Source organism: Eptesicus fuscus, chromosome 15, assembly GCF_027574615.1.
Source record: "Eptesicus fuscus isolate TK198812 chromosome 15, DD_ASM_mEF_20220401, whole genome shotgun sequence".
Lineage (NCBI taxonomy): Eukaryota > Metazoa > Chordata > Mammalia > Chiroptera > Vespertilionidae > Eptesicus > Eptesicus fuscus.
In genome coordinates, this window is record NC_072487.1 from 32,816,831 (window position 1) to 32,834,140 (window position 17,310).

Consider the following 17,310-nt stretch of genomic DNA (forward strand, 5'->3'; position numbering starts at 1 on the left):
GGGGACGCCCCAGTCGAGGGCAGGTAAGCAAGCCACACCTACCCGCAGCCACTGCTTCTCGGTGAGGGCGTCGCTGTAGTCCACGTCCCGGCGCTGGCGAGACCCCCGGCCAAATATCTTCTCCTCCTCTTCCTCACAGGTGAGCCTTTCTACTTCGGCGTCGTCCTTAATGATCCAGGAGGGCAGCTCGTCTTCCTCCATGAGGCGAGGCTTGCGCTTTGGGTTCCGGGCATCCTCCCTCCGCCGGTCCATATCCATGCGCTGCAGACAAGGACATAAGTTTCACCAATGAGGGAGGGGCTCCGTACCGCACACACTCCACAGCACCCCGGCCCCCCACAAATCGCCTCCTCCGGCGGCGGGGTCCCTCTCAGCTTGTCCTACCTATGGGGGACTCTCTCTTCTGGAGGCTCTAGTCTCTTCCCTTCCTTGGTACCCATTGCTGAGAGTTATGTATGCATTTAAAAAAATAACCTTTACAAATTCCTTTCCTTAGTCTCTATGTGTGCAAAGCTTCCCCTTAAGTAACAGTGAGAAGATTCAAACTGGGATGTATTTAACAAATATGAGCCCTGGTGATACAATCCATTGCTGCCCTGGCATAAAAGTATCCTTCAAGCATATAAAAAAAAAATCCTAATCTAAAGGGCTCATGCTTTTGATTGAACAACTGGGAAATAAAATCAGCAACTCAAGTGTCACTAACAGAGTGGCCACCACCCTCGGCTGGACTCGGACATGGGGGCACATAAATGGTTTGATCAGTCGGTCGGCCATGAGTGCATTAAATTTTCAGTAGGTCATGGGCTCTCTGAGAGGAATGTCCCTCAATTCTTTAGCTTTTAAAAAGTTTAGCTCTTATGAAAATATTATACCACGAGAGACAGACCTCAGATATAATCTCATCTCCACTGGTCAAGTTATCAGGGAAATGGCTCTCTTATGTATTCTTTTATAACCTTCAAAAATGCCTATTTTCCCATGCCCTGTGCACTTATAAATAAAGTGCCACAAATATGGTTTTAACCTATAATTAACAATTTGATAGCTAAAGAAAAGCAAACAAAACCTCCAGTGAATTGAAACATACATTAGTTATATATATATATCACTAGCTGATGGGCCATTTCTACAACTGAATAGACCATTAACAATTAAATGATTTTCCTTTTCCCTCTTTTTTCCTTTGGTTCAATACAATTTTTCTATAAGAGCTAAAACTGGTAACAGAATGTAAGTGAAATTTCTATTCAAATCCAAATCTGAACTCTAGAATCTATTTAAAAATTAAAGTTCAAAGTCCCTCGGACAATGCTTAAACATATTTGGAAATCATTATGTTCCCAAATGGGTGAGCTTGGAGCACGGCAGAGGCCCCCCATGCCGTTGCCATGGGCTATAGTTAGCTGGAGAGGCTGTTCGCAACCCTACCTTCTAAAGCTTTACCATCAGAAATGGGATCCACCAAGCCTGTTCTTAGCACACAGAGGATGCCTTGTTAACACTGCAATCTACCGATCAAGGGGCCTCTTGAGGTAATCTTTTAATAGTTATTAGATAGCTGAGAAGAAAAACATTTTTTTTTGGGTAATGTGCTACACAATGAGATGACAAAATCTTGTCGCTTCAATTTTTGGTTAGGCTACTACCGTTACCTATACCAAGATCTGTAAAATGACATGCCACACAATTGTCCACAATGGATAAAATAAAAAAGTCTTTGCTGATATGAAAGGAAACAAATTATGATTGCTTTTTTTTTTCCTTTTAGGAAGGGTTGATGCGATTTTTAATCAGCTTAAAGTTCTGATGACTATCTCTTTCCAGAGATTTCTACTTGCAGAATTCCAGTACACAATCTGAAGTTGATATTCAATTAAGTCTTATTTATTGTTCAGATATTACATGCATGTGTTTGTCTTAGATCCTGATAATAAACCTTGTGCTAACATATTTTTAAAAGTACTTCTTGCCTTTGTAGGGAACATAGCAACTAAACGCTTAGTGTTTACATATTAGCAAAATGTTTCAGATATATACCTTGACTAGTCAAAATATCTTTTTAGGTAAAATTCACAGGCAATCAGTATGAGAGAGAACTTTTCCTCACATCACATTTTTAGAAGAAGAAAAATGTTCAAGAGAAATGTTTTATTTTAGAGAGACTATCTGCTTAATGTGTTATTTAACCACAGTGCCTATGGTTTTAAAAAGTTTGGGTTCATTTTACAGAGAACTGACTCTTTTATAATAACAGTTTAAATACTGAAATCCAAATCTAGCTCACATTCCAGTTTCTCACTAAACTTTTTAATCAGAGTAGCTGGCAAGGATTCAAATTTGATTTCCTGCCCCCTGGTGGAGGTGTTCATGAATAGTGAGCTAGAAAGGCAGCCAGCTGATTGTAAGACTGAAAAACACTCAATTGAATATACAGATATTGTATCATAAAGTACACCTGAAACTTATATAATGTTATTAACCAATGTAATCCCAATAAATTCAATGAAAAAAAAAAACACAAAAAACAAACGAACTCAAAAATATAATCCAAAAATGAGAAATCAACCTTTAAGAAACGAGAACATTCACAAAATCAAAATACCTACAGAAAAAGTGTTCCTTAACCACCTTCACCAGTTCCAAGCCTGTTTTTGCACAATAACATAGTCCCAAACGGAAAGCCTTGGCTAGACATTCCAGTCCTCCTCCTACCCGCCCACCCCCACCCCCGAAGCTGTCAATCTCTACAAATACCCAGCCCAAAAGTAAGAAAAAAAGAAGTACTCTTTGCCCCTTATTTTGGGGCCTAATCTGATTCGTACAATGGCAGGCAGCTTACCCTTTCAGGGTCTCCGGAGCATGTGAGGCTAGAGCGGGGCTGAATCACTACCCATCAGTGACCAGCCAGGGAAGGAAAGGGCTTCCCACCTCAGGGTTCCCAGTAATCTACATTTCAATAAGTCCCTCCAGGGGAGGAGAGATGTCTATTTCCTGTGAGTATCGCTACTCTACCCAAATAGAGGATACAAGGGTACAATCTGTAAGGGTGGTGACCAACAACACTCGTTTAAGACATTTAGGTTTATGAGCATCCCCTGTAGACCACGCTTGTTAACGTCTCTTTTTGTGTGTGTCAGTTCTCTCCAAAATGGCCCAACCTGGGTAGGGTGGTTCATTTAGAAGGGGGGAAATGTGCACATCCCAGGTGAGGAGCTATTCCCATGGCTACCTAAACGTTTCCTGAGAAAGAATGGAATGTCTTTCATCTTGAATCATGATGTGTGGACATAATCATTGTTCCCTAGACAGAAAACACCAGATCTCAAAAATAACCTCAGCCTCCACACAGCTGGAGTCCCCTGCTCAGACTGTCTTGGGGCTAACACGGCGGAGATTGCAAACCCGGTGGGTCATATTTGGCCCACAGTCGTGTTTTGTTTGGCCTGCAGTGTTATGTAATAATAAAAAACTGAATTTAGCTGCAAACATTTTGAAATCCAGAGGTTACATATTAAAGCCCAGATTTCCAGCGCCTCTTGAAAGTCTGGAATGTCTAGCTTCTTGGGGCTTGCAGCTCTGTGCCCTTAGACAAGGCAGCTCCGGTTCACACCAACCGCTGGTCCCTACCCACTTGCTTCGCTTATGCAAGTTACCTGTCTGAGACCCACGGGACTTCTGATTTGGGGGCTCTGCTGCATTCAAAGGCCAGAATTAAGAGTTCAGATGGATTCACTCACTCCACAATCGGACTAAATGTTATAAATTTGGAAGGTGCTGGAGGGAGCCTGGCAACTCTGTATAACCTTTGTATAGCGCAACTGACGTCTTCGCAAGGCCTGCTGGGTTGCAAATGCCGCCACTCATTCAATAAATATTTATCGAGTAACTACCTACCTGATGTCTTGAGCATTGAGGGTAAACAGGTAAATAAAATCGCCATAGCAAATGCCTTAGAAGGTAATAAAAGATTACTCCTGAGAGCCTCCCTTCTCATGGCCAAGGGACTCGCTCCCCACAGACTGATCTTGTAGCAGGCCACACTCATAAATCAAATTCAGGTGTCGGCAAAATTAGATGAAACATCAAGGTTGAAGCCACGGCCGTTAAATCCTCACATGTCAAGGTTCTTTACATCTATCTACTTTGTACCAGCAAAATCCAGCCCATTTTGGCCTTTAAATGAAGGCTACACCTGGATGCGCGCGGGGAGGTTCCCTTTTGCTCTCAGCAGTGAGAGGCATCACCGTGCTTTCCAGCTGCTGTCCTCCCAGCCCCACAGGGAGCGTGTTTGTTTGGATTCGGTAAGGAGACAGCCAGGGGGGAGCTGTAAACCCTGCCCTGGGAGGAGGGCAGGTTTCCGGAAGGATGCTGCCCCCCCCCCCACCCCCATTAGAAATGACCTCGGGGTGAGGGTCTGTGGTCAGCTCCCAGTCAACTGTTTCTATGGAGATGTGGGCCTGGTATTGCCCACTCTCGTTTGTTTTTTTTTTAAGAGAAGCCAGAAATCGGGATTCTTTTTTTATGTTGGCAACAAGTTCAACATTTTAAAAAACACTGCGTGGGCCAAACAAAATATGGCCGGCAGGCTAATCCCAGCCAGCGAGCAGCCTGTGAGCTGAAGGAGAGGCGCAGGCTTCAGAAACGCAACTCTGCCAGGCACGCAGGCCCCACACACCTGGTGCTCATAGAAAAGGGGGCAGAGGGAGGAGGCAGCTGTTTCCAGGATTTTCTATAATATTACCATAAAAAGATCAAATTCTTCTTCTCGTCGAGCGATCATTTGGTTCAGAGTCTCGTCGTCGGGGACTTCATCTTCTTCCTGGGGTTGAGAAACAGAATGATTTCACAGGCTTAGGGAGAGAGGGCGATGACTGGAGTGAGGTACGAAGGAGTACGGAGAATCTGTCCTCCGGGCCACAGGGGTCCCGTTTCTCGGGCCAGAAAGGGAAGAGCAGGGTCACTGGGTGTAGTACTTGCCATCGGTATTTTCCAAGTTATTCAAACACTCTTCCCAGAGCAAAATCTATTCAGGGAGGGCTGTAAGAAATACTGGTTCTCTTGGGCGTGAATCTTGATTCCCTTACTTTTAAAACAAATTACTTAACGTCTCCCGGCCTCAATGACCTCATTTGCAAAATGGGCGTGACATTTACATCAGAGATTTAAATAAGGAAAGCCACAAGAAAAAGTGCCTAACATGAATTCTTTTAACGCTATTAACCTTACCCCAAATATAAATGCTCATTTTCAAAGCCTTACAAAAACACGAGTATGTGAAACTTTTGAGACTAGGCACAGAGCAAGGCCATAAAAATCATATATATGCAAATATCCAGCCTTTAAGGCATGTTTAGTCAGTGTATCTCAGTGGGCATTATTATGCTAACGGTGAGATTTGTGAATAGGACAATTGAATAACAAAAACCCCTATAAAACTATACTTAATTGAAACGAAGTAGAAAAGGCAACTTAAGGGCTAACATTTTCATGTTATATTATGTTAAACAAAGGAACATGATCTCTGCAAACTCCTCTGAAACCAGAAGTTCTCGAGCTTTTAGAAATGCTACCCTATGACTGCTACACTTTTAAAACAACGATTTTAAAAGCTGGGCATATCCTATGGAATGTAACCATACAAAATTATTTTTATCACATGCCGAGTGAGCTTGTTAAAAACCGAATGGGGAGTAGCAACAGAGGGGAGAAAGAGGACAACCCAGAATTCTGAACATCCAATTTCTTAAAAAGAGGCCTTTTGGTTTAGAAAGAGTATGAGTGTACCAACGGCTTAAACGAGATGATGTGCGCTCCCAAGATAACATTTTATGCACTGCGTTAAAATGAAAGCAATGCAGTCAAGTGAAAAAGGGATGTTTTGAAAAATCGTCTATTCTAGTTTATCTTTCGATTGATTATAGTCAATGTGTCCAAATATTCCACTTCATCTGACAAAGACACAGCCGAGCGGGGGCTGGGCTGGGACTCAGTACGAAGAGAGGGTGCATGTAACTTCCGGAGAAGGGTTGTCCTGCTCTGCTCACCCTTCCCCAGAACCACGCTGGCCTTTCACTGCCCATAAATGGGGGCTTGCACATCCCCGTGCCCAGATGAAAAGCTTCCCTTGTCAACTGGCAAGAAGCCTGCCGGCAGTGGCCGGACCCTCCCGGAGAACAAACCCAATGGGAAGTGGGCAATAACTCTTCCTGGGTTCCTTGTGCCCTACTAATGCACAGCCTGGCAGAGAGGGCAGCCCACGCGGCCTCACACCAGAGCCTTTGACTGCTGTCTGTGTGTCCCCAAACGCCTTCACATCCGACACAGGCCACCCAGAAAATGGTAAAAGTCCAGCATGCTGACAGCCTGGCAGGTGTGTGGAGCCCCTGCAGGCTGCTCACAGAGAAGCAAGAGGCATGGATGGCCACTCCAGGCTCCACCCTGTGCGCCCCTCAGGGCTGGGAGAGATCAACATCTCCCCACCAAGCTCCAGGCGACCCTGCCTTCTCCCTAAACCAGGTCAGGTCCTATCTTCTTCCCAAGGCTGGGAAGGCTTGTCCTACAAACGACAGGAGTGCTGTGATCTCCCGTCGAGAGACAGAGGGCTCTGCAGGATGGCGGAGGGAAAGGCAAGGAGGGCCCCTCCCAGCGCCAGGGGCCTCTGCACTCTCCTCACCTGCCCTGCAGAAAGCAGCACAGACAGTACAATAGGCATGCTGGCTGCACCTCCAGAGAAACCAGGGAAGCATGGGGGGCGGGCGCGGGCCAAGCCTTGAGGTGCCTGTGGCAACTGCTTTTAAGACACTCTTGGAAAACTCGAATAGGCTTTCTGTGCTGGGGACGGAAGACAGCAGCTAATTTATTCCTTTTCATTAACGCCGGCCCAGGAAGTTCTTTAAAGAACACAGAGGCCAACATGATCTCACTCATCTAGGGGAAATGATGAACTACATAGACTGATGAACAAGAACAGACCCAGAGACAAGGAGGCATGGATGAGACTGTCAGACCTCAGAGGGAGCAGGGGTGGGGGGGAAATAAAGGGGAGAGATCAACCAAAGGACTTGTGTGCATACACATGAGCCTAACCAGTGGTCAAGGACAACAGGGGGGTGGGGGCATGCGTGGGGAGGGATGTGGGATGGGAATGGGGGGATGAGGACAAATATGTGATACCTTAATCAATAAAGAAATTTTAAAAAATAAAATAAAATAAAGAACACAGAGGCTACTCCTAATGGTCTGAGACCAAAGGCCACTGTTTGATTTCCTGAAGGTGGCTCTCTAATACCTCATTCTCCTCCTCGTGCTCCAAGATGGCCTGCAGGAACGCCCTCCGCTCGTGGCTTGAAGACTTCTGGTCGAACATGCCCGCCTGGATCACCTTCTGATCCACGTTGAGCTTGTACTTGGCGGCAGCCAGGATCTTTTCCTCCACGCTGTTCACCGTGCAGAGTCTCAGCACCCGCACCTCGTTCTGCTGGCCGATGCGGTGGGCTCGGTCCTGGGCTTGCAGGTCCTGCGGGCGAGAACAGGGCGCCGTGAGGGCCAGGGGCCTTGATGAGCCGAGCAAACTAGTCGCCTACCGGGAGGGAACTGCGGGAGGCTCACTTGACTCCACCTTCACCGATGGAAGATTTTGCTTTCTTTTTTAAAATATACAAGCTATCTTCTTTGGAACGATTCAAGGCCCTCGTTCCTAGTTGAGGGAACCTGGGTTGAAATTAGCCAAGCCAACCTCAGGCTTTGAAATCCAGGTCTCAGGTTGTTTTCATCTGTCCCCAGGTTCACCATCAAAATTAATCCCTAACGAAAACATAAACCAAAACAACAGTAAATCTGATGTTACCTACAACTAACTTTAAGTTGCAGGAATCACCCGTAAGGTGTTAAAACGTCACTGAGCCCAGCTGGCGTGGCTCAGTGATTGAGCGTTGGCCTGTGAACTGGATGGAGGTCACGGTTCGAATCCTGTTCAGGGCACATGCCAGGCTCGATCCCCAGTAGGGGGCGTGCAAAAGGCAGCCGATCAAGGATTGTCTCTCATTATTTATGTTTCTACCTCTCCCTCTCCCTTCCTCTCTGATATCAATAAAAATATATATATTTTTTAAATCACTGAGTTATACATACATATACATACATACATACATTATATATACAGTGATTGCTCATGTAGCAAATTCCTGGGATCTAATTCTGTTAAAGACTCAAAGTTTAGTTTGGGAAGTGAAAAGGATTCCTAGTAGACTAGTAAACTGGTACTGGTTTTTGATAAACGTTTTGGGGATAGATATTTGGCACTATGTATCAAAAGTGCTAAAATTGGGTATGGCCCCTGACCCAGAAATTTCACTTCTGGAAATCTGTCCTAAGAAAATAGTCACGGATGGGGAACAAAGTTATACAAATAAGGATGGACCTCTCAGCATTATATATTACTAATGGTGTTTTTTTTGTTGTTTGTTTTTTTTTAAAAAGCAGAATTAAGGAAACATTCAATAATAACAGATTAAATAAAATTGCAGTCTTCAACTATATGCATATACCAACATAGTATCATAAAAACTATATTGTAGAAGATTTAATGACATAAAGCTGTAAGTGAAAACGTATATATGAAAACAAGTGAAATGTGAGTGTGTGCATGATGACCTTATATGTGCGTATTTATACCGAGAAAGGGCAGGAAGGGCAAACACCACCAAGCCAATTAATGTTTATATCTCCAGGTAATAAAGTTATAGGTGTTACTAAATGTTCTTCATTTTATTTTCCTATGGTTTTTTTTTCTGCTTTCTTTATTAGTCTTCTAATAAGAAAAAGGTTTTGCCCAGCCGGCATGGCTCAGTGGTTCAATATCAACCTATGAACCAGGAGGTCACGGTTCGATTCCCGGTCAGGGCACATGCCAGGTTGAGGCTAGATTCCCAGTGTGGCAGCCGATCAATGATTCTCATCATTGATGTTTCTCTCTCTCTCTCTCTCTCTCTCTCTCACTCTCTCTCTCTCCTCCTCCTCCCTCCTTTTCCCTTCCTCTCTGAAATCAATAAAAATATTTTTTAAAAGAAAAGAAAATGGTTTCAATAAAATCTTTAAATAAAATCCTTCATAACACTATGAAGCAGGGTTACCTAGTTTTAAGGCGACACAATAAAAACTTGGTTTATCAGTTTCATTCATTCTGGTCCAGGGGGTGTCCTCTGGAGAAATGCTAATTACTTGTTTCATGGTGCCCCCCATTAGACCCGTATACATTTTTTTAAGGCAAAGGTCTGATCTCTGTATCCTGCGTCCCTGGCACTGATTGGGCACAGAGCTGATGCTCCACAGCTGTAAGCCCATCCTCTCAACCAGACGAGTTTCCTGTCCCCCGTGCGGCACAGGGAGGCAGCAGGCCAGGGTCTGCCCAGGACCTCTGTCTTTGCTGCTGGGCCCTGTACAATCAAATGACTAACCAGGCAAAAGGTTTTCCTCAGAATATTTGAGTAATTTAATATAAATATTGGACAGCTGAACCATGAACGCAGCTGGGACTCATCCAAACTCCATTATTTTCCAAAGAGGAGAAAGTGAGGTGGATAATTAAAATCCAGAGGGGGGCGGAAGGGAAATTTCTAAACTTCATTTTCAAGCCTTTAGTTCAATCGTCTCCCTAACACGTCATCGTCAGAGCAGCTAAGCAGGAGCCAGGATGGCAGGTTTTATGTCATCAACCTCGTGACTGTTTCCCAGGACAGGTCAGAAACCACTTCCACCAGGAGCCCAGGCTGTCTGGGCCCAGAGCAAACACCGGGCAACTGTTCTCACCAAAAGGCTGGTTGTTTTTTTCCCAATTTTACTTCATATTTTCAAATGTGAAAATCATTCTTTGTTTGCAGGTCCTACAAATACAGGTGGCGGGCCAGACTCTGCCCGTGGGTCACAGTGTTGACCCCTGTCCTAGAAGAAGTGGGTAAACCACAAAATGGTGGATGCAGGTGGCAGCAGAATGTGGCAGGTGAGGAAGCAGAGGGTGTGGGACACCTACAGACAGCGTAAAAAGGTCTTAGATTGCCGGGCGCTTATTGCAATTCGTTTTGTTTTTCTTCTGTGATGGTGGCAGTGCTAAGGGCCTCACCGTTTCCGGTAGAGTGGTGCTTCTTTGTTGCTTAAGGCCGTCTATCAGTTTGGAAAGCGGCAAAAATTAGTATTTCTAGGCTGAAGAAGTTTATGCGACGTAAGCCTGTGAGTCCCTGAGCCAGAATGCCGGGGGTGGGGAGGATATTGTGACAAGGAAATAAGTGTTGTAATTATTGAATGGATGATTCAATATTTCTGAGGTCTTGGTGGTCTGAAATTTCATCACAATGATTTGGGTGTGATTATATCTGGAGCCAAAAACAGCCCGAGAAGAAGGCCTCCAAGGTGACTTTGTGGTTGACCATTTTGTAGTAACACAGCTTCAGTCCCATGGATTAAAGATAAAAGTACGAACCCAGGTTTCCAATCAACAGTTGGGTGATGAAAAGTCTTGGTAACCCTGGGGGCTTTTATGGCTAATTCCACATTCCTGTTCTAGCTTTGCTTCTAGGGCTTCCAATTAGCAACTTTAAGGCTTCTATCTTTAATCTGTCCACTAGATCAAATAAATCCCCTATTTCATCAATATGCCTTGATTTTGATTCACCACCATAAAGAATAATTCCAGCATTTTTTTTTCAACGTGTGCAGAAGCCAACAAGGTAAAAAAAAGAAAAGTTCCACAACTTTCATTGTGGGAGCTGGGCAACATGTATGGAGGGGTACAGGGTAGAAAGAGCCAAAAGCCAGGATGCAGACCCAAACCCAGGCAGACATGGGTGTGAACCTGGCTGTGGTCCTGGGCAAGTTAATATTGACGGGTTTCCTTACATCTAAAATATTCTGAGGACTGCGTGAAATAAGTTATGCTAAGTAAGTGCCTCACGGTTTCTGGTAGAGCTGTTGCTTAATTAGTTCTTACTCTTTAAATGAAAGAAATGAGCACTCATTTGTATCACTCTAACATCACTGATTTCCAAAAATAAAATTAGAAAACAACAACAGTTTGCCCAAACTAGTGATCATTAAGTGATAGATAAGAAAAATCCGGTCAGCTAACCTGACCAAACCAGGTAGAAATGAATCCACCTATGGCAAATAGAAATATTTCCAGAAATATGTGGCCCAATGTGATAAACTTGTGGTAAATTAGACCTCCCAAAATTTGGGGCCCTGTGTTTTGTTGCCTAAGTTTTAATTCATACACAGTTAAAAGTCAACTGTTTGGTGTTTATGTAATTTACTTTGATTCTGGAGTTCTACTTTAGGTACTGGTCATAAAAGTGTGTGTGTGTGTGTGTGTGTGTGAGTGTGAGAGAGAGAGAGAGAGAGAGAGAGAGAGAGAGAGAGAGAGGGGCATATGTCCCAGCATCCTTTCTCATGGTAAATTAGCATTTCCAGAAAGTGATTTCCTTTGGGTCTTAGAATTAGCACTGTGCCAACGAAAGTGGACAACTGAGATGCCATAGAAATGTTTACCTCAGAAGATAAAATCTAGTGAACTCTCCATTCACCTACAGACCAGTTACTTTTTCTCAATGAAGATTCAGGCGGCAGCAAGGAGGGGAATCTAAGCATCCAACCACACTGAGCACCCGGGAAGAGAGAAATCACGAATCCTTCCCCTAGACGCCAGCTAGCTCAGCACCTGGGCCACAGCAGCCACTCAGAAAGCGTTTGTGGAACAGATGCTGAATCCACAGGGGAACTGCAGAGCTCTCTCACGAATACGAATTCTACAGATGCTCTGGAATGCAGTGTGGGATGTAAAACTACATTATAATACTTCCTGAAGATCTGGAACCCTCTTCAAGGTCAGAAAGATTTAACAGCAATTCCACTGTAGTCACCTAAAGAGAGTGACAGGTGGGCATATGCAATGGTCAGGGTTGGTGGCCACCCTGAGGTTTGGAACCGCTGGTTTATTCTGTAAATCAGTGCTCGTCAGCTGTGTGAGAAAACCTATGCCAGACTCTCCTGGGAGCGTCTGAATGTATAGAAAAGTCTATCGAGTCTATATGGGTGGGAAGCACCTTCAAAAAATTGGGGAAGCAGGGAACAGGAAGCAGGCATGTAGGCTTCTGTAAAATCTCCCTCTTCATTCTAATGCACCCTTGAACCCCACCTTCCTGCCCAAAACATCCACCACAAGCCTTTTCCACCCAATTGTCACAGCGACCCAGTAAAACAGTAGTAATCTGCATATTTACCATTGAGGAAACCGAGGTGCAGAAAGGAACCCCAGTGAAGCTGATGTAGAATTCGTATTCACATGTGAGAGCTACAGTGTCCCTTTTCACTATTTTGAGTTCACATTTGTTCCCATAGGAATCAATCCTGACGTACGGCATCCACCCAATTATCTTACAGGCAGGTGCACAACGCCCAGCATAATTTACTAACCCAGGGCCACAAGGGACCCATTCGATTACTTATTCATCACCAAAGGGTAACGCTAAACCTACCGGCTAAAAGAATTTCATAGCTGATGCTCCACAGGATATTTTTTGATGATGATTTTAGGCAAAGCACAGACTATAAACTTAATTACCATATACATGCATTGTTTGACCTACACTTCCTGAAATCCCTGTTTCTTGGCTGTGAGGAAGCCCATAGTGACAGTCACCATCTCACAGGGCTGAGTGAGAACCGGATGGAGCAATGCATATGAAGAGGCCGGCACAGAGTACGGCCGGTCCTGGACGTGAGCTGCTCCGGCTGTTGTTTTTACTTTGGAACGATTTTGGTTTATCCTGCACCGAGTGTCCTTCGCTCAGTGGCAATCCCAGGAAGTGAGGTTAACATGAAGCAGAAACTAAGTGCTTCCACCCCAAACTTGAGCTCTATCAAAGGTATGGATAAGACATCTCAATACGCTCCAAGGGAGATGAGAAAACAGCCGTAATAACGTGCTGGGCTGTTTTCCCTCCGCAAACATGGCCCACTGTGCAGAACTCTGCTCTGCCCCATCAGCGTGAGTGATGGAACGGCTGGTCGTTTAGCTCCTCTCCAGGGGGGAGGCTGGGCGGCTAAGTCAGGGACATGCAGACCTGATGAGGATTCCAGTCGCTGTCAAAGATGACCACGGTGTCGGCGGCCTGGAGGTTTAAGCCCAGGCCTCCCGCTCTCGTGCTCAGCAAGAAAATGAAATACTGGGACCCGGGTTCGTTGAATTTCTTCAGCAAAGCAGCACGATCTTCAGACTTGGTGGTGCCTGAGGGGATAAGAAAAATAAATTTGCCAATTAACTCCTGTCTGAACGTGGCACAGAGCTAGACAAAAAGGCCTGCTTCCCTGAGAAATGGACTGGCTCCTCTCGGCCTCGGTGAGGTAATCCCTGAGGTGTTTGTATGTTTGAAAGGAACTTTGAAATTTTTGCAAGTCAGAAAGAAAAAAAAAAATAGTAGAGCGATAGAAAGAGACTTTTCTCACATTAAGAAGGAACACTTTGTCTATTACCCATAGTTCCAAAATGCTGAAAGCGTTGAAACATTTTGGAGGGGGCACCTCTGCAACTTTACAGACTATACAATATTCTTATGCTAACCTAAAACTCAACGAAAACATTTTCTGGATATGTTTCTGTGCTTACCACCACCAAGTATATTTTATAACACGCACGCGTGCGTGCATACACACACACACACACACACACACACACACACACGATTATTATGATGGCTTAAAGCAACTTTGCCCATAGGCATTAGTGTGAGGTCTTGTTTCGCCAAGAGAATGGAAACAAAAGGAAAATCAATTGCTACTACACTGTTAGCATTTGGACTGCTACTGAGCGCTATCTGGCTGGTAAACACATAAAATACGGAGGGAATATTTTTATCCTTGTAGCAACGCTTGAAGCCACAGGGGGGGGGGGGGGGGGGAAGGAATTTCTCAGTCTGTTTCTCATGTGGACATTCTGCTCGGTTGAGTTCAAAGGACACCAAACTCAACCCAACAGAGCAGCACGTGACACGCCTGGCGATCGATGGCTCGCCCCGTGGTGTCTGAGAAGATTCCAAAATAGTGAGTGAGCGGGGCGTCCCAACCACAGGCTAAAGGCGCTCACTTTTCGGATGCCGAGGCATCATGTGGGTGTCCCGAAACAGCCACTCCATCACATGCCGGGGGTTTGTGAAGTGTTTGCCTGCACTGCACTGTGGAAGGGAAAGAAATCTACGTATTCTACCTGAACACATTTCAGCAGAAAAGCGGAGCTGCAGAGTTTTGAAAAAAGGCCCGAGGCTGTTGGGAAATAGATACGCACGTTACATGATAGTCCCTAACTGCCGTCTCTACAAACGTTATTTCTGCATGGTGTTCTTTCCTTAAGGATGAAAATATACTAGCAATTTATTTCAGAGGATTAAAACAGCTCAGTGCCTACGGTTAATGGAATCAAGTTACTATGAGGGTCAAGTTCCCAAACATGGGGGGATCTGTTTTCCATATTAATAACAATAATAAGGACCCCCCTGAGGAGGGAACAGGAATCGACTCCTTGCATACAGCAGATGTGGCTTTGGGGGGGCTCTCGTTTACTGAAGCCACATTCTTTAGGGCTCATTTTACTTTTCTAAAATTAGATTTCAAGTTGAGCGACCTGGTCAAATTCTGCAACAACGAACTGTGAAGAATTTAGAACTTGGGGGAGAATCACGCAATGTGCCTTGTTGGACGAGGTTTCGAACACGCGGGGCTCGTTTCGCTTTTATTTTCCGAACGGGCTTTCTGAGGTCATGGGAGCTGCTCGCTCACGGTGCTCCTGGAAGACCTGTTCCGCCATGAAACCTTTTCGCCACCATCATCTTTCCAGCGACAATAATTTTTGAAAAATTACTCAGATGAAGTAACGGTTCACACATTTTTCCTCTGCGTTAAGTAAATAAACAGCCACTGCAACTAAAAGAGATGCTTCTGAAATGCGGAAAGGAGTTCCCAGAGAGAACTGTTTTCTGATAGCGGAGTACAAAAACTGCATCTGTGTACTCAGGGGAGAAATTCAGTTTTGAGCCACTAAAATAATAATCAGTTAATGATCACGTGCATTAAGATTCATTAGTAGAGCCCTGCCTAAGTTGGTTGGATCATGGTCCTGTACACCAAAAAGCTGAGGGTTCTATCCCTGGTCAGAGCCTGTGTGTCGGAGGTACCCAATCGATGTTTCTCTCTCACATCAATGTTTCTCTCTCTCTCTCTTTCTCCCTTCCTCTTTCTCTAAAATCAATAAAAACATATCCTCTGGTGAGGATTAAAAAAAAAACACACACGACTAATTAGTGGATATGCTTACTTGGGATGAAATAACCCTAAATGCAAAAATAAAGCACTGAAAAACAAAAGGAATACCAAAATTATGGGATAAAAGGAGTTTTCAGGCCCCATGACAAAATACCTCAAGCAAACAGACGGACCACATATCTGATATATATATTTAAACTATATGAATAGCTGGGAACTTGACAAGCTATAAAGCCAGGGGAAAATACGATTAAATCACTTTTCATGCAAAGCTATGGCATTTTTTATGACAATGTTCAGAATTTGCTGCATTACCATATCCATTAGTCAAAGGTTCCCCAAGTCAAGATCTTTGCTGATCATCAGCAATCTTTGGGATATTGCTCGGGGAGATTCAAACTACCTTGTCAGGATTTATCCCCAGGCACATAAATGCTCCTTGTAGGTGGCACAGGATTTAATGTGCATCCGGCCCAGGCTCTTCTCGACTTTGATGTAGCACATCACCAAGAATACAATTAATGGCAAGGGCAATTGTGTTGAGAACTGCAGGATTTGCCGGGAGGAACGTACCCAGGCTTTCATGATTACTAATTTTAACTGAGTGCCAAGTGCTTTGGGAAAATTCTGCCTTCTAGGATGTAACTTCGCCACTTGCTTTCACTCAAAAATCATTTCCAGTGAAAACAAAGACTATAATGGAATAGTAGCTAAAATCTATTCATGCAACCACAATCTTTGCAGAAAAATCTGCTTAGCTGTCATCAAGTGGGTTTTTTTTTTTTCTTTTCTTTCCTGAGGTCCAAAATCAGAGACATCAAATCTGGCAATGAAAATCGGACGTCTTCGGACAATTGGGTGAAGAGGGTGGTAGGTGGAAGTGGTGCACTAATTTATTCCTGTGTACATGAGTGTCTGCCCGCCATTCTCTCCACCCCCACACACATGGCTGCCGTTTCCTGCGGGAGGGAATCTGTCTGGCATTCTCAATCCGTCTCTAATGATGGCGCTTGCTTACTTGTCTCCTCCAACCGAATGGTAAGGGGTTTGGCAGCAGGAACAGTGAGTGGCTCATTCATCTTGTCTCTCTGGTGACTGGTTATTTTCAATCAGTCAATCAGTCAATCAATTAAACTTTTTTGATTCAGTTCAAAAATCATCCTTCACATGCTGTCGGGAGGGCAGCAGCCTACATTTTCAGAAGTGGCTATATCTCACTGGATCTGTTAAAGCAGCTAATTTGGAGTCAGAACCTGGTTTCACCATTAACCCATCTCTCTAAAACCTTTGCGTTCTCATCTGTTAAATGGGGACCATATTAATACCTCAGTACACGGGACAACAGTAGCTGGTTGGCTGAGAAAATTACATTAACAGTGCACTCCAAGGGCGAGGCCTGCCATCCCACAAGGAGGAGGCATTCCATACACATTAGCTCTGTTGATAGTAGTAACAATAAGGACAGCAACCAACAGACTATTAAAGACACTCTCTGAGACTGGGGAGAAAACAGATCTGTTTCAAGGAAATCATTTCTGGTCAATTTCACAGACTTCAACATTCCAGGGTTGCTATCCTCAGGGAGCTGAGATTCAAAACGGAAAGCCACAGACTAGTAAACAAGTCATCTAGGACACCTGTGGGGGGGAGAGAGCGGGAAAAGAGGGCGGGGCTGCCCCTCCCCTGAGCACCACGGAGGAAGGTTTGTGTTCAGATGAAGAGCAGTGAAGGAGAGCTGACCTCTCCCACGGAGAGGGAGGGAGGGATCAGGGCAGAGGACAAGACCATGCAGGAGTGTTGCCAAAAGAGACAGACTGTGGAGGATATAACTGTGTCCTGAATTCAAAATTAACATTTACTTAACCATTCATCTGTTGTTAGTGACATTGGAGGAGAGAGATAAAAAGATTTTTAAAAATCAAGTCTATCAGAGGTATAATTCATTTTTTAAAAATATCCTAAGAGGGAGAACATAAAGAGAATTCATTCAAAACTCAAAGTATG

At 44.4% G+C, this 17,310-nt stretch overlaps 1 protein-coding gene across 3 annotated transcripts in view; it reads right to left on the bottom strand.

The window, feature by feature from the left end:
- The window catches only part of SMARCA2 (SWI/SNF related, matrix associated, actin dependent regulator of chromatin, subfamily a, member 2), a 182,252-nt gene that overhangs the window by 61,483 nt on the left and 103,459 nt on the right, over positions 1 to 17,310 (bottom strand). For all 3 annotated transcript variants that reach the window (XM_054727542.1, XM_054727540.1, XM_054727541.1), the window contains exons 24-27: positions 13,116 to 13,279; positions 7,292 to 7,519; positions 4,745 to 4,822; positions 43 to 261 (exon numbers count right to left, since the gene is read on the bottom strand). In XM_054727542.1, coding sequence (XP_054583517.1) covers positions 43 to 261; positions 4,745 to 4,822; positions 7,292 to 7,519; positions 13,116 to 13,279 — 689 coding nt within the window. The remainder of the gene's footprint in view (positions 1 to 42; positions 262 to 4,744; positions 4,823 to 7,291; positions 7,520 to 13,115; positions 13,280 to 17,310) is intronic.